The 23,311-nt window shown below is 38.8% G+C and overlaps 1 protein-coding gene across 2 annotated transcripts in view; it reads left to right on the top strand.

Moving 5' to 3' along the window:
• The first annotated feature begins 2,006 nt into the window (after nt 1-2,006).
• The window catches only part of MPPED2 (metallophosphoesterase domain containing 2), a 126,195-nt gene continuing 104,890 nt past the window's right edge, over nt 2,007-23,311 (top strand). The window contains exons 1-2 of one of the 2 annotated variants that reach the window (XM_007067908.4): nt 2,007-2,435; nt 8,221-8,464. In XM_007067908.4, the coding sequence (XP_007067970.1) occupies nt 8,337-8,464 (128 nt within the window). In that variant the 5' untranslated portion in view covers nt 2,007-2,435; nt 8,221-8,336. Of the gene's footprint in view, nt 2,436-3,686; nt 3,857-8,220; nt 8,465-23,311 lie in introns of those variants that run through there. The other variant, XM_037899923.2, reaches the window with a different exon arrangement.

The following is a 23,311-nucleotide window of genomic DNA, read 5'->3' on the forward strand; positions in this document are numbered from 1 at the left end:
TGTGGCATTCATACCAAACCACTTGTTTACTTTTTCTATTCCCAAATGTATACCCTTAGATAATCTCATCAAAATTTGTATTAATAAATCAAAATCCCCAGTCGAAATAAAGACAGACTTACCACAATTTTTCTGTTCTTGCTTATCTTGCATTCTTGTGTTTAATGTTTTCAGGAACTAAGACTTATTTATCAATTAAGGAAGAAAGGTGGGAAAACAAAATGGGAAGTTGTATTCCAAAAACCACTTTAATCAATCTAAGAAGATTTGCTCTGCTGGGACAACCTCAGGACCACATCTATTCCTGTTTCACATCCTTCCAGAGTAGCCACTGGTCTCTGGTGCCCTCATTTTTAACCAGTGATCACTTAAGAACATTTTGGCCCAAATTCCTTCTTCCTTCCTTGCACTGTCAACTTGACTAATGATTACTCAAAAATTCTTGCCACTCATCTGTGCATATAAGAGAATTGCCTAGGAGGCCCAGAATTGTCAGAACTTAGTTAGTTTATTAAAAGAATTTGGGGTCCCATGGGTCTATTTCACTGGAAATGTTGCATTTCTCAGACACATTGCCTGTGTAATGACTTAGCACTTATAGGCTGAAATGCGTGGGTGGAGTGGGCAAAGTGATCTGCAAGTTGGAGTAAATATATGCCCCAATTTACAGATGAGGAAACTGAGGAACAAAGAAGTGCCCAAGGTAAGGGAAATCAGTGAGAGAGCCAGGAGTAGACGGCACCTGTCTCTTCTGATTCTCAGTCCTGTGCCCTATCCAAGTATCTCAGGCCAGTATTTTTTCCAGTGGTGGAATGTGTTTCTCTGAAGTTCAGATTCCAGTTCAGTACTTTAAATGTTGCCTTTATTTGGTGAGAAGGAAGACTCACTTGTTTGAGGACCATTTTAGTCGAAACAAATGAAATCTCTTTGGGGCCTTAAAATGATCACCCTAAAATAAGCCCAGAAGAGCCTTCTGACCAGCCTTGAAAAAACTCCTGTGACTTAATATATATTAGGCTGCTTAGTTGGATAACGGTTAATTTGTTTCATATGTCCGCTGCCGTCTCTGCTCTCACACTGGATTTCTATCTGACGATAGTCTAGATCTGTGAGGCTGTCTTCAGCAAGAAATTTAGGTCTAGTTGCCATGCATATCCTAAGGCTGGCCAAAGCCAGCAGTACTTTTAAATGCATAGGACCCTACTGGGCATCATTCTTCAAGGTCAGATAGAAATAGTTTTATCAACATGATTTTCTGGGTTTTCTTTGACATTTCTCTCCCCTTTTTGCCCATACTTATATGGTTTTAGAAGTCTTTTCTTCCATTTGTTGTCTTCAGAGAAAAAGAACAAACAGTTCCAGTGTTTACTTTGCTTCTGATGTGACCGTTGACACAATTACTATAGGCTTCTTAGGAGGAAAGCGGGGGAGGAAAGAAAAATCCCAACAAACTCTACTAAAAAAACCATGGGTTTCAGAGTAGCAGCTGTGTTAGTCTGTATCCGCAAAAAAGAAAAGGAGTACTTGTGGCACCCTCTAAGGTGCCACAAGTACTCCTTTTCTTTTAAAAAAAACATGTTTATTACGCTTTCTCCTGGGCACTGAGGTTAATTCTTGCTATAGAACAATTAACACATTTCAACCAGCCATTGTACCTCCTGCATTACAGAAAATGTGCTTTTCACAAGGGAAAGCAGAAGTGCAGAAATCTGGGGGAGACAGAGTTTTGGGGTTTTTTGGTCCTAAAGTATGCCTACTTTGTTCTCACCTAGCCCCAGCTGAGGGCTTTCCCCCCTTCAGGACTGGGCAGGTCTTACAAAGCAGGTTGGTTTGTGTGCTCCCTTATCAGAAAAGTCTCCTGAATCTCCTGCCTTTTATTATTATTTATTTCAAAGGCGATGCTCAGTCTGTCTTCCTCCTTTGACCCAACTAACACAGCGCTTCTCCTTTCTTTCTCTTCCAGGCTCCATGGGAGGGGGAATTGCAGCAGTTTGGCAGAAGAGCTGTGCCCCCCCTGCTTGGGCAGTGAAGTCAGAGGCAGCAGCAGGAGGAGCTGGCTGGCTGTATGTGTGTGTGTGTGCAGAGCTCCTTGGCCGCCCTGTTTCCTGGTGCTCTGCTCCCTGACCCCAGTGGCAGTCCCTTCGCACTGCACGGCTCTGCTCTCTCCCTTCTTTGCTCTCGCTCTCTCTCCCCTCTGTCTCTCTCGCTCGCTCTCCCAGATCGAGGCTCTGCTCTCATTCTTTCTCTCTGTGTCTCTCGTTTCCACTCTCCAGCCAGCCGGGGGACCCTCAGGGTCGAAGGTTTTGCCCTGCCTACACCAATCTCCACCTTCCAGCCTTTCTCTTAACCAGCTCTCTCAAATCCCCCATGGATCGGTTCCTCTCCCAGCACTGAAGGCATCCCTAGGACACACAGCAGCAGCCAGAAAAAGAAAGGTAATCAACCCCGATTAGAGAGAAGGGGAGAGAAATCAAATGGAAAAATAACAAAACACAAAGCCTCGGGTTAGAGGTGCCTTGTCATGTACAAGTAGAAGGGGATCAGACAGGGTCTAGCGCAGCAGCGCCTGAGCCAGGCTGCTTTAAACAATAATAAGAATAAAACTGGCTGCTTATTTCCGTTCACCAGAATGGTCATTTAGCTGGATGGGTTGGTTTTCATTTGTTTGGGGCTTATTTTTTGCAGAGTGAAAAGCTAATTATTTTGTTGAGCTGAGTGTCTTGTCTCCCTCCCTCCACCCCATGCAAGCTCCCCCCCCCTCCTTCCCCCACTGCGTTATTTCTTGTCTGGGGGGGAGGTAGTGGTGGAAGTGATTTGGCAGCAGAGAGAGAGAAATGGGATGAATTTTCCTGGCTGTTTACTAGAAAGTCTCGGGTGATCGGGGTTATAATGTTAGAGCACGACCGGGGGAGGGTAGGCCAGGGAGCATTTTGCTTGCTGGAGAGACCAAGGAAACGCAGATCAAGCGGGCGAAATGCAAAGTACAGTTACATTCAAACTGAAATGTAGCGTTTGCTCCGATTTTTTTGTGCATTTGAAGGGGGCTTTTTCTCCTCCTCCTCCTCCCCCCCCCCCACCAAAGCAGGCAACCGGAGGGGCGGGGGGAAGCGAGACTCCAAGAAAAGTACCGATTGCAAACCTGTTTCTTTTATATTCAGAGCTGGAGTTTCTGTGTCTATTTTATATGCGAGAGAACTACATTTTAAAACATGCTTTGAAATCCTGATCCCAGAGGCCTAGGGCACTTGGAAACCTTTAGAGAGGAAGGATATTTGGGGGGGGGGATTGTGGAAATGACACAGCTGCAATAAAAAGCATTTATTCTCTTGTTGGTTGAATATGTCGCTCTTCCCCCCCCCCAAAAAAAAAATCAGTTTTAGTGCAAATGTGGGCGTGGAAAAATAACGTGCATTAATTTCAGAGAGCGGGGAGGAAAAAGGAGGATGGAAACTTTATATATTTAAAAAAAAAGCAGAAATGCCCCCCTTCTCCGAGGAAATAATAAACACAAGAGCAATTGCAAATGCAGGAGCTCGCAGGGCGGGTTTGTGCTTCCTGGGGGCTCTGGCTGTGTGGTGTGTGTGTGTGTTTGATCTGGGCTATAATGCCAGCTCGTCTAGTGGAAGGGGAAGATCGGATGGGATGAATGACGTTGGGAAAAGGGGGATGTTGTACAAAAGGCAGGATGGTGCGGTGTCAGAGCTATTGGCCACTGATTGTGATCAGTCGATCCGAGCCTGGGGAAAAAGAGGGTGAGAGGGAGCGAGCCAAGCACCCAGCGTACTCACAGCAGCAGCACGGAGGGTGCCCAGAGAGTACGAGGCGGCAGCCGGGCATGGACTGACTGCTAGAGGAGGTAGCGTGTGGAGACTGGTACCACTTCTGCCTTTTCCGCCTAGCACTGAGTGCTACAGAGAGAACCATTTTGGCATCTGGATCATTTATACCGAGGGATCGGCTTGCCATGAGGTTTTATTCCACATGAAGGGAGAGGAAGTCGGTGTGTGTGTGTGGAGGTGGGAGGGTGGTGGTATTTATGAATGTACAGCGCTGCGTTTGTTTCTCTGTGCGACTCAAGGTGTGTGTGAATAGTTTTTGGATAAGCTTTCTGTGGGCATCACTAGTTTGATTTAACTTTTCATGCCTCCCGCTCTCTCTTGAAGTCTGCGAGCGCTTATCTAGAAGTGTGTGCAGAGTGGGTGATGTGTTGTCCAGAATGAAATTTTAAAACACACGTCTACACTTAGTATATGCGGTGTCACTCTGATATATGCATCACTCTTGATGGATAGAATGAAGTTGGAGTTGCATGAAAAGTATAGTACTGTACAACATTGCAGCGATTTCGGGCAAATTGTTAAATAATCACAAGCACATCCTGCAATAACCTATGAGAGACCAAATAACTATCTTATTTATGGTGGTGGGCTTGTGTTAGTATTTTTTAAATATGTTGTTGCTCTATCAACGTTGATATAACAGATATTGGAAGCCTACTTGAAAAGAAAACGTTAACATCTAATTTAACCCCCTTTCCCCCTCTTCAGTCTTGACAGACTGAAATTTTCTCCAACTAATACCAGTCAGAAGAGCAAAAGCATTGATTGATCAAATTGAGAACACACAAGTGCTTAAATTTGAGGGGGATTTTTTTTAATAAGTCCAAAGAGCTATTATGTATAATGTTTTAATTACAGGTAGAATTAAAATAAAATTGTAAAAGCTGCTCAGTATGAATAGTCCTTAGAAAAGTAGGCTGTAGTATAGAATTAATGTCTGCCTTTTGTTTTAAAAAGTGCCAGCCTTGTACATTTTATAGATTTAAAACTGAACAAACAGACCCATGCACTAAGGTGTCTCTTTATAACATTTTAAATCATAAATACAGGCTGAAAGATAGCTATTGGCATTCCCAGAATAACCTCTGGCATATCATTAGTAAAACATGATATAATAAAGTGGATTGCATATCCTTTTTGTAGTTAATTTTTAAGCAAGAAATCTATCAGGTAAGAAGTGGCAAATATTGCATACTAGGTTGCACTTGACAGCTATGAAAAAAACAGGCAGCTATTCTTTTGTGCTCATCATCTCAGTGAGTGCTTACTGTCGGGGGGTGAGAAGAACAATAGTGCTGAAAAATAAGCCTTTTTTTCCTTTTTGTTTATGAAAGTTCTGAAATACTCTGCTTCTGTTTGACATTCTCTTCAAAGAACTCCACATTAAAAAAGATAATAATCTGACACCTCTGATAGGTGAGCTGTATTGGTATATAAAACATTCAAGGGAAATTAGGAAAATGAAATTAAAATCAGCCTCCCAGTCATATATTTGACTTTTTTCCACTTTGGATTTTCGTTGTTACCTTTCAGTTTAATTCGATACTTTGTTTAACTTAGTCTTATTTAAGCATAAAGGTATATATTTAGAATTAAATACTATGGGAAGTTTTTACTTTAAATATTACAATGAAACAACTTAAAAGTATTTTATATATGACTGTCCAATATCCTCTTAGTACTTCCCTTGTATGCTAGTTAGCTGAAATTTATATTTTTGTAATAGGTTTATGAACACTGTAAAATGATATTTAATATTATCTTTGTGTATAATTCACTCTAATGAGCAAATTAAATTTTCTTCTGAGTTACTCGTAATGGGAAATGTAATGTTCTGACTTCTGCTTATACTGTTAGTGGAAGTACATAGCCTTTCTAAAAGTCTGGGCAAAAATTTGGTTGTGGTTGCTTCTAATTTTCTCTGTTTTACACAGTAGATTTTGATTGCAAAAAAGTAAGATTGGGCATGTAATTTCCACACTACTCCCTAATTTATGTAAACCCTAAAGTTCTTGTGTAAAAATGTGTATTTTTTCCCCTTCAAGCCTTGATGGCTAACATTCTTTTTAATGACAGTCATTTCTCCAACGGGAAGATGTTTTCATTTGTATTTACTTTTGAGTGCAGTGCAATTATGCAGTTTTTACGCTGCATACTCTTAATAGTTTGTATCTCAAAAGAATTACAGTACTTAGAACAGGACTGCAATTTGAAGCAGGTGTTGTGTTTTACTGTTATGCAAAATAACAGTAAAATATAATTGTGAGGGAAATTAAGGAAACAGCTGCAAACTTGGTATGAAAACCACCACATTATGATTCGTGAGCAGTTATTACATGTATCTTACATCACAATTAACAGGGCAAAGATTTGATTTAGTAAATCTTGCCTTGTTGATTTTATCCCTCAGACCCTTAGTACTGTTCTTGTGAAGGCAAATTAGTATAAAGACCAAACAGTGATTTCACTGAAACATACAAAATCACAAGTAGCTCTCTCCCCCTTGGTAAGAATTTTAAGGTTTAGTTTAATTTTCTCTGCTTTTTACTGATATTGGAAATGGATGAGAGAATCCTATTCCTGGAATGAAGATTGTGAAATTTCTTTGCCCAACTAACATATGGAAGCGGAGGTAGGCCTGAGGTTGTAAAATAATAAAATAAATGGCCTATGGCAGGCCATATGCCATTTGTCTGGCGTTTTTGCAATATTTTTATGCCAAACTGGAAACTAGTCTTGTAATCTAAATATATTTTTATTACAAAGCAAAGATTTCAAAATTTTAATGTTGCATGTAGTAAACATACTTCTGTTTGGGAGCTAAGAGTAGTCCAAGAGCATCACTGTAGGAAAAATATTGCATAGTTTGATGCCTGAGTTTCAGATCAGTCTCCTCCCTCCTATTTTGTATGTTCTCATTTCAGCAAATGGAGATTTACTCTTGTAATTTACACATAAATACATGACAGGTTTCAGAGTAACAGCTGTGTTAGTCTGTATTTGCAAAAAGAAAAGGAGTACTTGTGGCACCTTAGAGACTAACCAATTTATTTGAGCATAAGCTTTCTTGAGCTACAGCTCACTTCATCGGATGCCACAGTACGCATCCGATGAAGTGAGCTGTAGCTCACGAAAGCTTATGCTCAAATAAATTGGTTAGTCTCTAAGGTGCCACAAGTACTCCTTTTCTTTTTACATAAATACATGCTCCTTGCATCTAGTAATTTAAGGCCAGATCCTCCAGCTGAGGATCTGGCCCATAAATAGTACTTATACAGAGCTTGAAAGCGTTTTACGGACATTAACTGATCAATTTTCACAATACCCTTGTAAAGTAGAGTCATCTTGGTGTCCTCATTTTACAGATGAGAGGGGGCGGAATGAGTTTATGAAGGAGTCAGAACTGAGATTAGAAGTTGGGCGTTCCTGGCTCTTAGGCCTGTGCTCACACTGCTAGATCACCGGGCTTCTCCACTCTGAATGCTAATGTTCTTTATGATGGCTCTTAGTGTGTGTGTACGTGTACCAGAATTTAATGATGTCTGGTGCACTAGAAAAGGTGTTGGTCCTTTAGTGACTGGCCCATTGTGAGTAACTTAGGCGTGTGTGTATAGGCAGAGGAGCATGTTTTACTTTTATCTTGTGTATATATATGTAGAATTCTCATTAATAGAATTTTATATGTGCACTAAGAGAAGGCTGGTAATAGTAGCAAATAAATCACAACTATTTGATTACGTAAAGTGTGTAGAAAGCTTAGTTTTGTTGCAGGTAGAATGAGTATATCGGTAATGCTGCTCAAATACCAGTTTTCCTTTTGACAGATATAAATACTTTGAACCAAACTGGTTTGAGTTTAACTTTTGTTATAGCTTTGTAAGATGGGCTGTCTTATATTCATCTGGAAAAAGATCTGACGAAATGTAACCAACTTTGTAAAGCGAACTGTGCTTCGAAGAGGGTGCAGGCATTTGACAAGAGCCATTTGACCTTCATGAATTTAGGCCCAGTTATTCACTTTCACAGCTGTAATTAGCACTAGATGTTTATTTAAAATTAAGAGGAATAGTAAATATGGGGCACTTAGCTGGGGCTTTCCACACAGATTATTTTGTAGTGTAAACAAAGTCTTATTTTAAACCATCCATACTACAAAGGTACTTAAAACAGTGCAAAGTGAAGAAGCTTTAAAAAAAAGATGAAGGTATAATTAACATTTAGTGGCCAGATACTAAAATAAATGGGTACATTAGAAATATGTAGATAGAAATTTCCAAAGAATATCAGCATAGGACTAGATTGAAATTCAGCCATAATTTGATCTTTTTGGAATCTCAGGACTTTAAACACTGTGTCTGTGTTATTCTTCTTCCTTTTGTAGAACTCTGTTGTGTTGATGAGGAGATCCTTGGGTTCAGAACTTGGCTGGAACACAATGCCCACCGCCATTCTTGGCTCTGGAAAGTTGTAAATTGCTCATGTCTATAAGGAGGAAGGATGGCTCATGGAATTCCTTCACAAGGCAAAGTTACCATAACAGTGGATGAATACAGTTCAAATCCAACCCAGGCATTTACACACTACAACATCAACCAGAGCAGGTTCCAGCCTCCACATGTACATATGTAAGTATTTTTAACCTTGATTTTTTAAGCTAATTTAAAATGAGGTGTGTCAATAGGACAGTTGGTTGAAAGCTAGAACAAGTGATTTGACGAATAAACTACTTGACGAAAACTGCCAACATTTGTTACATAACATAGTTTACAAATAGTGTTCCATCACCTCTAGATGCTAATGACTTTGCCCTCCAATGGCACAGACTTAGGCGTGGTCTACACTAGAAAATTAAGTTGGGTTAACAATCTTGCTCAGGGGTGTGAATAGTCTGCACCCCTGAGTGGCATAGTTAAGGTGACTTAACTCCCAGTATAGACAGTGCTAGGTCAACAGAATAATTCTTCCATCAATTTAGCTACTGCCTCCTGGGGAGGTGAATTACCTACACCAACAAGAGAATCCCTGCTGTCGGGGTAGGTAGCATCTACACTGAAGCACTGCAGCAGCGAAGCTGTGTCACTGTAGCATTTTTACTGTAGACATATGCTTGGTGAAATGCATCAGAATATAGTATTGTGTATGAGGTGCCAGGTTCTGAAGTTCGCTTGTAACTTTAGTGATCTCACTGTAACTTGCCGGAGGGACCTATTTCTTAAAAAATTTAGGTTTCAGAGGAGCAGCCGTGTTAGTCTGTATCCGTAAAAAGAAAAGGAGTACTTGTGGCACCTTAGAGACTAACAAATTTATTAGTTAATAAATTTAATTTATTAATAAATTTGTTAGTCTCTAGGTGCCACAAGTACTCCTTTTCTTTTTAAAAATTTTAGCACCCTTCCCCCACCCTTTACACTGAGCTGCGAAATAGGCCTAATTGGGACTAATTGTCCTCTGATCACTGAATCCTTTGTCCTCCTTGTTGTGAATGGAACCTGTGCCGCATGCTGTATTCCACTCACAACAAGGATTCAGAGATTGTGGAACAATTAGTCCCAAGAAATACAAATACCGAGTTAAAATAATGTTCATGGCCTGAACTTAAACCAAGAAAAGCATGGGAAATTCAGATCTAAGGCTCCTTACCTCACGGTGTTATGCCTTAGTATTGTATGACTTGTAAAATCATTCTACAATATAGATTCTAGGCACAATGGGGAGTGCTAAGAACTAAGTGCTAGCTTTAACTTTGAATTTCCTTCCCATTGTTTGGCTAAGTCAGATCCTTATCAACTATTTCTATTTAAGTTCTTTTTTTCTTAATAGTCTCAAATGTATGTTAAACTATAAAACAAAAGGGATGGCTTTGGACCTCAGAGGGGCCCCCTGTGTTAACCAGGATTTTGCACATTGTCACGCTCTTGCATTTGATAGGGCCTTTGCATAGTCAAAGTGCTAAAGTAGCATGCCACTTCATAGCATTTTTGCTATGCAGAATCCTGTCAAGAGGCTGACAGTCCAACAGTTGAGTACCTTCTCCTGGGACTTCTCCTGTAGTAACAATATTCATAAAATCATAAACCATCAGTGGAGCTTCTGAAAGGATAAGTTCAGAATAGTAGTCACTTCCCAAACTTGGAAGTGTTTACGTTAATTACATTTTGTTGTAGCTGAAAAGATCAGATTACTCTGCTTTTAGGGCAAAACTCTCCCCTCTGCTCCCCAGTGTGGATCTCTTATCAGCAGTGCAGATCTCCATTGCACATTCTGCACTCCAGGCTGCCCTGCTGACTCCCATCAATATCAATAGAATTTCTGTGTACAGAATGAGTTCAGAATAACCCCTAAGATCCAGACTGTAGATTGGAGAGAATTTTTGTTCTTGAAGGGCCCCTTCTAATTCCTATTGAATGCAATGGGAAATTACCGTGGATTTCAGAAGGTCCTGAAAATGGCTGAAAGACTAAAAAAAATTTTACTTTTCAAAATGCATCTCTGATTTGTTCTAGAAATAGGCAATAATAATAATGATAATCTCTAATTTCAATATTTTTGTGCATCTCTAAACCAGAAGTAGTTTGGCAGATAGTTTCATTGGATTTGAAAAACTCCCTAGTCTGAATTAAAAATCTGAGGTTATGATTTACAACATAATGAAAATGAAAACAGACTCTTAACTACAATGTTGCTGCTTTGATTTCAAAACTTAAGAATAAAAAAAAGGTCTGACATGATAAAGAGATGGAGTGATGGGAGAAGGAAATGATTTTTGCACCAAAATCTTGACTAAACTGGAAGAGAATGAGTGAGGTGAGTTACGAAGTGCAGAAAGCCAAAGATTGCAGAAGTTGAGGCAAATTTTGGCATTAGGAATGGAGAGCAAATGCTGGATTTTAGAGAAGCTATAGAGGAAGAAATGACAGGATGTGGGTGCAGAGGCGAGAGATGAGGTGAATATGTCACCAGAGTTGTGAGTGTGAGTAATCAGGATGATGGAGTTGTCTCTGGTCATGGAGAAGTGAGAGCTTCAGAAAAGGATGCTCATTTGCCTTTCCAGGGTGTTATAATGGAAGCTGTGTGCATACACACGAGTTGGGGGATCAGCAGGCAAAAATCTGGGTGAGAAAATTGGAAAAGACAAAAATAACCAAGAAACCTTTCTTCAAAAGCACACCTGCTCTTTTTACCAGTCAGTCTCTGTATTAATGCCACACTGCTGCAGCTGCCAATCTTTTATGCAGCTTTGTTTTTCTTATTGGACTACCTTGTTAATGCCTCTCTATAAAGAATTCGAAGAACTTTTTTCTTCCTGTTATTGGAAAGTTACAATGCAGCCTGATAAAAGAGTGTTGGGAAGTTGATAAAGGAACAAAAGGGTATACAAGCACTGAGCATACTAGAGTATACAAGCCCATGCCAAGGGACCGCTATATTGCGTTGCTTATTCTAAACACCATAATCCATAGTCTAAGGTAGAACTGAGTTTGAAGGCCAAGCTGTTATGCTAGCTCCCAGGCTTTCTTCTCAAGGAATTTTCAAAATGATATGTGTGCGACACATCTCAGTTTCTCCTTTGTGTGTGTGTTCCTCTGTGTGTGAAGGCAAGGGTTGGGGATAAGACTTAAAGGACTATTTAATACAATTAATTCTGGATTGACTGAGCTGCGTACATGTCTCTTGCATTCACAGGGCTTGATTCTGATCTCACATTGGTGTAAATTAAAAATCAGTGGAAACGTATCAGTGTAAAACAGCAGCATTCGATCAGAAACATGTTTACTGTTTCCTTAGACTTTGTCCGCCTCTTCTTCCTCCCCCTCCATTTGATGTGTTGGGACAGAGACACATGGTATAATCAGCACAAAACAGAGAGCCAGTTTCTCTTGTGTTCTAATCCTGGTTCTGACACTTCCTGTGGCTGTGGATGCAGCGCTCTAAAGGGGTATTGTCAGGTGAAAAGTCATTTATTAAATACCCCAGCCAACCAAAACCCACATTTGTCTACTCTTGTCTACTCATAGCAGCTTTAATTACTAAACTGTAAGAATTGTACAACTTTAATATAATTTTCCCCATTTATGCTTTTTTAATTTTTGCACTGCCTTCACTTTGAGCAGGTGACACAAGGCCAGTTTCACTTTTTCACTATCTGATTCTTCTGTATGTGCACAGTGATGCAGTGATTGGTTTGCAGACACCATAAGACCAAAAATCCTTCTTTTCATTAACATTTTAAAGAATTTATTAAAATATTTCTATTGCATTTTGTAAAATCCATTCGTTCTAAATTTTTGGAACTACCTGATTGTACCATGCTTAAAGGGAAACTTCCAAGGAAAAAAACACCACAAATGGCACTTGTGTCCCTTTTTGCTGCTTAAGAATGTATAAAGAAGCTGTGAAAGGTCGCTTTTCCTCCCAGATTTTTCTGTTTCCTCATTTTATGTTAAAAGTATTAAGAATATATTTTTTCCCCTCCTGATTCTGCTGGACGTCTCATTGGTGGACTCCAAGAAATAGGTTGGGATCTTTCATAGTTCTTAATTGAACCTTTGACAAAGATAACTTTCCTTTCATTTGTTTACTAGGCATTTGAATTAAATAGGTATCAAAAACCCAGCTGGCCAACCAAGAAAACAAAACAGAACACCAACCAAAAAACAAATTCAACACAGATAGTTGTAATCAGATTGGATAAAAATCTCTTTCCTTCTCAAACAAGTTTCACTTCTGCGATAATTGTGATTTCATTACCAGTTCTCCAGTCATCCATAGAGTAATTTAGGAAAAACAAGGTACGGAATGTTTCTAATATAATAAAGAAACATGGGAAGAAAAAGATCTTTAAAAATAAAATGACCTTCAAGACTTTTAAATGCATCAAATACATGCATCATTTATGTAGACTGTAAACTCTTTGGGGCAGAACTTTTTTTTAACTGAAGGATTATACAACACCCAGCACTCCTGGGCTCTGGTTGTGGCTTTTGGCCTCTGTGTGTTGTTGTAACGCAAGCAATAATAATAACTCCAAAACAAAAAAGGCCTCCTCTCCCACACCTCCACCCCACCTTTTCTAGGCCACCTTTAATCTCCTTTCCTCTGTTTTATTCACTAGGGTTGGTCTTTTTGATTAACAAATAATAATTGTCCAACTATACGAAAACTTTCACAGAAATGTTCATTTTTTAAATTTTTCATTGAGATGAATCAAAAATGTTTTGGTTTGAAACAAAAAAAATTGTTTTTATTTTAAGTAAACTGAAAATTTTTCAATTTTCTGAGTTCAGACCTCCCACTCCACTCCTCCTTTATTTTCATCTTGAAAAGAGACTAAATGAATGTGAAAATGGGAAGGGGGAAAAAAAACCCAAAACTAAAAAGTGTTCTATTAGTGCCTGATAAAAATACATTTTTTGTTTAGTTTTGACAAAAAGATCACAAATTTCCAGGAAAAATGTTTTTTTGGGGAAAAAGTCAATTTATTCTTTTATTTTATTTTTTTTTAATGGAAAATACCATTTTTTGAACATTATTTACTCCACGGTAGTGTTGAGAGGATTTGTTAATTGAAGGTCCTGCTACTGGAAACTAGTCCATGTAGACCGATGCTCATTTACTTTTTTGTGGATCTACCCAGATATAAAGGTCCACCAATGCAAAATAGCTTGCAGGAATGGGGTCATTGTTTTTAAGGTGCTTTGAAGATGATTAGTGCTATATAAGCATTAAGGATTATCATGTTAAATGTATGGTATGGTTTAAGGACAATTCACCACTTGGGATTAAGGAAGGTGGCAATCTCAGTACACAGCAATCGATGGAAACTTGCTTGTCTACATGGGAAAATTTACTAGTATAATTATATTGCTATCATTATACTGGTATAACACCCCTTGTGAACACTCTTATTCCGGAATAAGAGTTCCTTTTTCCAGTTCAGCATATAGTCCTACCAAAGCAACACAAGGTAAACTGAAAAAAAGCACTTTTATTCTGGAATAAGGGTGTCCACATGGAAAGTTATACCAGTATAACAGTGGCAATGTAATTATGGTGGAAAATTTTTATTTACACAGGGATGCTACATTGTTAAACCCACAGTCATTTTGAGAGCGTTAACCTTGGAAAGTAGGATCCTTTACATTTTTCTTCTTAAAGGGAGTTGATCCAACAATCACTTGTGCTTGGAGCTCCTATTGAAGTCAACCTGTATGTTGCTTGGATTTACCTTTTAGTATTTACTTTTCAGTATTTATGCTGTTTTTAAAAACAATACAAACAATTTATGCTGTTTTTAAAAACAATACAAAATAATAAAAAAGCGAACACACTACACTTAGGGCCCAATCCTGCAAAAACTTAGGGCTTGTCTACACTTACAGATTTGCGGCTTCAATTAGCATAGGTACTCCACCTCCCTGAGAGGCAGTAGACATAATGCTGTCTACACCGGGAGTTAGTTTGCTACAGTTCAGATTTTCCACACCCCTGAGCAACATAGATATACCGACATAAATTTGTAGTGTAGACCAGGGCTTGCACACCTGAACGTGTTTGCAAAATCAGGGCAGTGAAAACAGGCTAGTCAGTTTTATTTAGTCAGTGTCAGTTTCATTTTCTGGTGCTCATATAGTAGAACAATGGGATTTGAACTGCAAATATGGTAATTTTTACTTGTTTGTAAAAGATCTGTTCCACTGGGGTTTTTTTTAAAAAGTCATGGAAGCATTGCTACTGCTTATTTTAAAATCAAAGTTTGAGACCTGCCAGTATTCCTTTAATTTCATTGTGCCTAAAATTCTTCCTCTGTAAAGTGAGAATAACAGTGCTTATCTGCCTCAAAAGGACATTGTTAAGTTTAATTCATTGTATGTAAAGCACTTCAAGATCCTTAAATGGGATGTGCCATAGAAGTGAAAAGTATTCATATTATTATTATTTATAACTCAGAGATTTGAATTTCATTATTAAAGTTCAAATTAGGGTCCCAGTCCTGTAAACACTTATACATGTGGAGAAGTTTAAAAACATATGTAGTCATTCACACTATTCAGATGCTTCAAGTTAAGCATGGAGATAAGTGTTTGCAGGACTGGCGCCTAAGGATGAAATCCTGGCACCATTGAAATCAGTGGGAATTTTGCCATTGACTTCAGTGGGGCCAGGATTGAACCTTTGTTACATTTAGTATATTGCGTGAAACTCTATTTTAAAAAGTATTCCCTCTGCTTTCTGTTTGTAAGGCACTTCACATCAATTCTAACATTACAGCTTTATAAAGAGACTATCTGCGATGGCATGTGGTGCATCAGGGACTGTCAGTAGCAAAAATCCCCAACGGCTGGAGAGGGGACACTAGATGGGGGAGGGCTCTGAGTTTCTTCAGAGAATTCTTTCCCAGGTATCTGCCTAATGGGTTTTGCCCACCTGCTCAACGTCTAACTGTTCACCATATTTGGAATCAGAAAGGAATTTTCCCCCAGGTCAGATTGGCAGAGACCCTGCTGGGGTTTTGCCTTTCTGTGCAGCATGGGGCCTGGTTTAAACTAGTGTAAATGGTTTAAACTAGTGTAAATGGTGGATTCTCTTTAAATTGAAGTCTTTAAACCATGATTTGAGGACTTCAGTAACTCAGCCAGAGGTTAGGGGTCTATTTCAGGAGCGGGTGGGTGAGATTCTCTGGCCTGCGATGTGCAGGAAGTCAGACTAGATGATCACAATGGTCTCTTCTGACCTTAAAGTCTGTGAGTCTAACAAACTCTACATTAATATAAACATTCCTTTATTTAATTTTTAAATGCTATCCAGTTTCTCATTCATTTGGAAAAGTTAGTGCAGTTAGTTGACCTTCTACACATCACTTACCTCTCTATACTTCTGTATTGTCATCTGTAAAATAGTGAGAATGATGTTGACTCACCTTTTCAGAAGTGCTTTGAGGTCCTTGAACGAAAAGTGCTGTAAAAGTCCAATGTATTATTGTTATAAATATAGGACATATTTATACAAATAATGTTTTCCCAGTGTTATCTCCAAAGACATTCTAATTTAAAGGGTCTGAATGTGTTCTCATTGACTCCAATGACAAAACTCCCTTTAACTTCAGCTTTAGCAGCTGTCAGAGCCTCATCCAGTACCCACTGATATCCGTGCTAAAACTTCCACTCACTTCAGTGGGCATTGGATGGAAGAAAATTCTGTGGGTTTAATTCTCATTTACATTAAGGCCCTTTGACAATGCTCTAGCAGCAGAAAGAGGCCTTATGGTAGGGGGTAAGTTACAGTTTTACACCACTTTCAGGCCTCTGTGGACCGTCATAGCTGTGTAAAAGGGCCTTACTGCAAATGAGAATCAGACCCTAGGAATCATTATGGAATTCCCTGTGTATTGTATCATCTGGTTTGACTCCAGTGAAAGGAACCATTAGTCTGACCCACAGATTTTGCTGATCCATTAAGATCTCTAAGAGACAAGAGCTAGCCAGATATGTGCTGTGGACCAGCTGGTGTCACCATCCAGATTGTTGGTAGTCCCAACATAGTAAGGGCCTAGGAACAGCTCATTAAAAGGGGTTTGTCATTGTGAAGGGGTTCAACAGAAAAGTTGACTGCCTCATGGGACTAGTCGGGGAATGATGTGTGTTCTCATCCCCACTGAATGTGGCATTTCCAAGCCCCTCCCCAGCATAGAACCCAGAAATACCAGGAAGGCAGCGATGTTGCTGTGGAGGCAGCAGACCCTCCCCTCCATTCATGCATGAAGAGTGGGATCAGGCAGGTACAATCTGACCTTTTGTTATCTGGATGTTTAGAGCTACTGCCTGATTGTTTCCTGAGAGGGGTAAGGAGGAGATGGCACTCCTTGTGGAACTGACAAGGGAGTTTGACTCCTGCACCCTTTGAATTGTCCAAGTTTGGCAGAGGCTCTGTACTTCAGCAGTGATTCCTGGCCTCTTATTTTGTGTGTCCTTGTTTGAATTTCTCCATTAGAAAAGCAAACTAAAATGAGAGACTAAAGGAAAGCCCTGCAAATGAGTGTGTATTTGTAATGTAACCGCGCATAGCCTTCATGCTTGTTTCCTATCTGACTGTTTCAGAAATACAAAAACATTGTGCAAACGTCAGTTTCAAATACTATTTTACACAATGACCCTCAAGTTTAGATTTCAAATCTTGAGCTACCAACATTTACCGAGGTTAAAACAAACAACTCACTGCTGAGCCAGCTGTGGAGCAGGAACTCTGTTGTAGGGTCCTCGAAATTCAGGGCAGCAGATCTTCCCCCTCCTCAAATGGTGCCTGCATGGTTTTGCTTATTTCTGAATTCTGTAAAATGTCTTTCTCAGCATACGTTGACCCTAGGTAATAGAGCTTCTCAGATATGATAGAAAAATCATAGGGAAGTGGAATTTCTTGAAAGCATGTACCTTTTCAGAATGCTGCAAAGTTATCTATTCTGAGACATCATAAAATTTGGCCTAGGGGCTACCTGTGTTGTCACAAATGACAAGTGCTAGCTGAAAAAGTCAGCACCAGAGTCAGGCAGAGAATCCCCTGAGTGTCATAAGGTGAATTCATAAGGTATTCATACTCATTACATAAGGTAATTCTCAGACCAATTTTTTCCGAGTCCCTAGAAAGGATTCCAGTATGTACTAATCCTTGAAATATTGGCATATATAATCTGTGGGGCAAATTCAAATGAGATATAAGAAGGGGCAATCCCATTTATATCAGAGATGTTGTTCCTGCTTTACCATGCCTGATTTTGATTTTCTTTTGTTTCTCATTTGTTATGTGCAGAGCTGTACAAAATGCATAGACTAAGGATATTTTAAATGTACTTAGCAGCATTCATTCCAAAATATCCTAAAAATGCTTCACTAACTATATACATATTACCCCATTGAAATGCAGCCACCTGTGAGGTGGAGTGCGGCAACCAACTTGAACATAGCTCACTGCTCAACAGATAAAGAGAGGACATTTTGGCTAAGGACACTGGGTACCCTATTCGTGTCATAATTTTTTAAATTTTGATGCAGAGCAGACAAGGCCTGAGTTCTTAAGGTTTGTCTGATTCAAATAAACAGTATAAAGATAGTCTGCTGTGTTTTTGTTGCTTCTATTTATAAGGCAAAGACATACCCAATACAATGACCTTATTTACTGTGTAGCATTTTGGAATTTTGTACTAATCCTCAGGAGAGGTAGTGACCAAAAGGGAAAATACATATAAGTTAAAAACATTGTAACAGGAAGTGCTGTGTAATAAACACAACTAGACCTTTTAGGGTTTTATTTCAATGGACATTGCAAAACAAGATTATAGAATCTAATACAGTAGAGGTCCAGCATGCAGAGATGTACTTCCCCAATGTTTAAAGCAGGACACTGAAAGTCCTGGGGACCTGAGTTTTCATTGTGTTAAGAGTCCCTTTATGCAGTCCAGCAGAGGAGGGGCCATAAACCAACAGATCCATCCAATGGGGACTATCCTTGCATAGTAGATCTATCTCTCTTGTAGCTGCTAGGGCAGGGGAGCATGGGTTGAGCAAGATGCATGTGGATGTGTTCTGACTATTCTTGGTCGCTGGAATGTTGAGTCACTTGGGGACCTAACCAGCCTTTCGCCTGCCTCAAAATATAGGTAGCCCTCCTTATGCTTTGTGAAGCTCAGCTGGACCTGAGAATCAGGATCGTACCATCTTTTCCTGGTTCTTCCATTTATCTGTTAACATATAGATAGTCTTCTGTCAAACATCTTGTCTGTTCTTCCTATTCCCATGTCTAAAGTTAGGATGATACCATCCTATCTCATTATGTTTCATTATATATACAGACAAAATAAGTAACAACAAGAAAACCAAAACCCTACCCTGTTTTTACCAAGAGATTATTCTTCCCTTTTGAACTATTATACCATGGTATCTAGTAAGATTTATTTATCTCAATTTTTGGATTTCTTATTCCAAGCCGTGGATGAAATGAGCTGTAGCTCACGAAAGCTTATGCTCAAATAAATTTGTTAGTCTCTAAGGTGCCACAAGTACTCCTTTTCTTTTTGTGGATACAGACTAACACAGCTGCTACTCTGAAACCTGTCATTATTCCAAGCCCTTTCTTCTCTGTATGCTGCTTGACATTAGGGCTACAAAGACCCAAATAGATGTTGAGAAGAAGAGATGGTACTGGAGGCTCCTTCACAGCAGAGCCCTGACTTATTGTACTGGGCATTACCTTATGTCCAGTACATTGGATTTAAAAGCACACAGCCACTCAGCTTAGTAGACTAGTTCTGTCCCTTCCTAGGAGGATAGCTGCTGGGGAGGTGTTGGAGAGAATGTGTTTGAGAGAGGGACCTTATCTGATGCATTTATAAGCCAGGAACTTGTTAGTTACCACATTTACAGTTTCTGTGGCATAAGGAATTGAGTGCAGTGCCTGAGAGCAGAAGGGTCAGTACATTATTCCTAAATGTTTAGCTAATGTATCAGTTTGCAGGGAGGCAATGGTGTTTTGAGTTTGTTTTCATTGTGCATTTGATGGCAATTGTATAGCACAGCTGGTCAAAAAATGAAACTATTTTTGCAATTTGTTTTGAGTTCAAATTTTTGCAGATAACATCAATATTTTGGGATTTTTTTGATCTGTTTTAATGTATGGCAAGTTTCAAACCTGGACTACACACAGTTTTTTATCAGTATAACTATGTTGGTTTAGGGTGTGGTTTTTCTTACTGAACAACACCTACCTAGTATGGAGTAAACTAAAAGAACATAAAGATGTTATATACTAGTATAGTTTATTCCCTTTCCCACGGGGGATTAAACTATACTAGTATAAGCATCTTTATACTAATATAACTGCATCCACACAAGGGGGGTGTACTGCTTTAACATATATATATAATTGAAGTTGTACAACTTTGGGTGTAAACAAGGCCATGTTTTTTGGCCATGTTTTTTGCCCAATGTAGTCAGCCAGTTTTTGGTTTCCTCTGTTGCTGTGTGACAAACTTGCACAAAGAGGAGAGAGAATACATTTTAAAAAATTAATGTGACTGTAAAACCACAAAAATTGGGTGGGAAACCCACAGATATGTGTAAACTACTTTTAAACTCATTTTAAAAAAAGACTAGATTTCAAATAAATGGTGTCCCCTTAGATACTACCTTGATTTTCCTTCCTCTTTGCATATGAAGAAGAGCTGTTTGTAGTTTTGAAGAGGATGGCATTTTATATGCAGAACCTATATAGTGATAGGATCTCTATATATAGCTTGAGAAGAAGAACATTTTGACATGTTGAGGTCTGATCCATATTGCAACCTTTTGGATCCTTTGAAGATTGTTTTACTTGCTTGTGCTAAGTTTCTAGACTATTTTGTCTACTAGGAATGTTATCATTATAATGAGGCAGTACAGATCAAATACAGCAATACAAGTTTTTAGATACCCTGTGAGAATTAAAAAAAAAAAAAAAAAAAGGGAGAGAAAATAATAATCCACTAAGGGTATTGTTTATAAGGCTTTTTCTTTTCTTTTTTTCTACTGTGACCTTTGATGGTATTTTTGCCAGACTAGTTTGTGTTGCCACATCTTGACAGTGCCACACTATTAATGGAAGGAGGCACAAGCTTTGTTTATTTCGGAATCTGAGACACCATTTTGGCAACGAAACTAAGACCTTTAACTCTTGGAGTTTTCACCATTTGTTGTTAATTATCTGGTATCGTAAATTCAACGCCTTGGAGAAAAGGGTGTGTTTTGAAATGTGTATGTAAGTCGACCATTCAGTTTCTTGGGGCAAAAAGGAAAAGGGAGTCCTAATGGTATTGCTCTCAAGTAAATTAAATGCTCTGGGTTTTTTTCAGACTGATTCAGCTAGATCCCATTAATACTGAGAGGATTTTACTGTAAAGAACCTTTGCAATTCAGCTATGGTCTAGATTAAAGAGAAATCCCAATTTAAGTGAAAAATGAACTTTGTATTATGTTGTTTTCCTGATGGTCTGTTCATGCTGTAATTATGAATTGTACATGCAAGAAACATTGTTTCCAGCCACCTCTTTCTTTAGAAGCTTAAGACAACATGTATAGAATGGCAAGAGGCTTTAGCTGCCCATCTTTTATGATGTGTTTATTTTGTCCAATATAGAATTAAAGGGTTTGATCCAATGAAAGTCAGTGGAAGTTTTTCAAGTGACATAAATGAGCTTGTGGTCAGGTCCTAAATGAACTAGGAGCCATTAGCAGATTCCATGCAAGAAATAACAATTTGCAGGGAAGATTTTACCTTGAGTCACACTATAAAGAAATAATGCAGTTTTGTTAGGCACAGTCTGAAGGGCCACTACGCCTCCTGTGTAATAAAATACAGAAGGAATGCAGGAAAATAGCAAGTGAAAAACACAATGATGTTAGGCAGGGAACAGAATAAATGGAAAATGAAAGATGAGCAAATGATTTGAAATAACCAGCAAGCAACTAGAGGAAAAAATATTGGAATTAAGTATAGCTCTTTTTCCATGTCCTGCAGCTGTGCTTTGTGTGTTAGGATTTTACTGTCTGCATACGAGTTTGAAGGCATTCCTGCTCTAGCATGAAATATAGTGATTGCATATGGCACACATTACTACTGAAGCTTTAATACCAGAGTCAATCTGAAGTTGTTTGTGTTTTATTATTTCCTTAACAAAAGCTTTTTTCAGCTCTTAAGCCTCTAGTCTTGTGTTTTGTAGTTGCTCACAAGGGAATTTCTCAGTGCTGAACAAGGGCTTGTATGTTTACATACTCATGCAAGGTCATTTTAACCTTTCAGTGCTGTGCCCAGAGCCTAACCACTTTAAAGACACACATTATTATTATTATTATTTTATTCTTTACAATTTTTCTTCTGTTAAGCTTAGTGTGCTTGTGAAAGGTGCCAGGCTGACTGCACTGGGAGAAAAACCCACTCTTTACAGAGCTATTGTAGTTGCCATTAAAGCTTCCTTCATAGTGTCCCACAAATGACCCTCATCTCTTACTTCTTTCAGGATTGAAAGGGTAGATTCGTCCTCAAGCCCACTGAGCCCTAGGCATTTCTTCAAGAAAGCTAAATGTAGTGAAAAAACGAGGAGTACTTGTGGCACCGTAGAGACTAACATTTATTTGTTAATTAATTTATTAATGTAGTGGTTGCATTTGCAACGCAGACATTGGTCCATGAGGAAGCAGACTGACATGTTCTCTGTGGATATATGTCTTCCTACTGTATTTTCCTCTGCATGCATCCGATGAAGTGGGTTTTAGCCCACGAAAGCTTATGCCCCAATAAATTTGTTAGTCTCCAAGATGCCACAAGTCTTCCTCGTTTCTTTTTAAAGGCAGTTACGTGTTTCTGTTTGTTTAAAGTCAGATTAGGAACGGAGATCTAAGTGGACAACCACATAACCAATTACCGATTCCCCAAGCCATCTGCTTCTGTGCAACATACTGTGTATCTCTAGGACATAAGAATGTCTCAACTGGACCAACAGGATGTTTCCAATTAATTTATGGATTTCATTTTTTTATTTTCCAGCATGAAACAGAGCCTGTTTAAGAGTTACTATGACTCGTATGGTGATTAATTTCCCCTTTCCCCCAAAACAAACAGGATCTTCTTGTGGCACTTGTCACATAAAGTGGTCACCTTTAAAAGTTTACTAGTTTTGCCTTAGATTGATGGATAAATAGTATATGTACTGTTCCCTAATCTACTAAGAGAATACATAAAATAAAGCGAATACAGTGCTAATATTACTTAGTTAACTGAAGCAGGTGTTTATGGGTGACCACTTTCTCATATGAAAGTTATATTTATCATCAGATACCACAGGACACTTTAGTATCTTTAGAGTTGAGCTAGTGTAGTTCAGAGTCCAAGACACGTACAAGGAGCTTAGCTCTTTGCACATTTGAAAGCTTACAAGTGCCATTAAAAACTCAACATTTGCCACTCTGTAGTGGTTGTGGGTACCAACCACAGTATCCCCTAAGAAGTGAAAGGTGGTGTAGTTACTTCAGGGGTTGTCAAAGGTGATATTTTGTAAATAGCATTCACTAAATGGTCCTCCAGGCAAGGTCATAATTTTAAGAACCATCAAAATGGTGGAAAATTTTTAAAAAGATTATTTACAGTTTACAAAAAATGACTTTTCCACTAGTTTTGTGTTCCTTCTGGTATTATTTGTGTTTGAATGAAAGTTTTCTGCTTCATTATCCAGCTTCACCTCTCCTGGATCCTGTGAGTTACAAAACAAGGCTGTGTTTTAGAGATGAATCACTTGTTAAAGATATAACTGGGATGTCACAGAGTCAGTATTTAGACATCACAGCAGAATCAAGTTGAAAGTTCATATGGGCTGTAAGAGAGAGAAACTTTATTAACCACCCCAACATATCTTGTGATGATAAGAAAAAGAGGCAGAGGCAATATTAAAAAGCACT

Source organism: Chelonia mydas, chromosome 6 (genome assembly GCF_015237465.2).
Source record: "Chelonia mydas isolate rCheMyd1 chromosome 6, rCheMyd1.pri.v2, whole genome shotgun sequence".
NCBI lineage: Eukaryota > Metazoa > Chordata > Testudines > Cheloniidae > Chelonia > Chelonia mydas.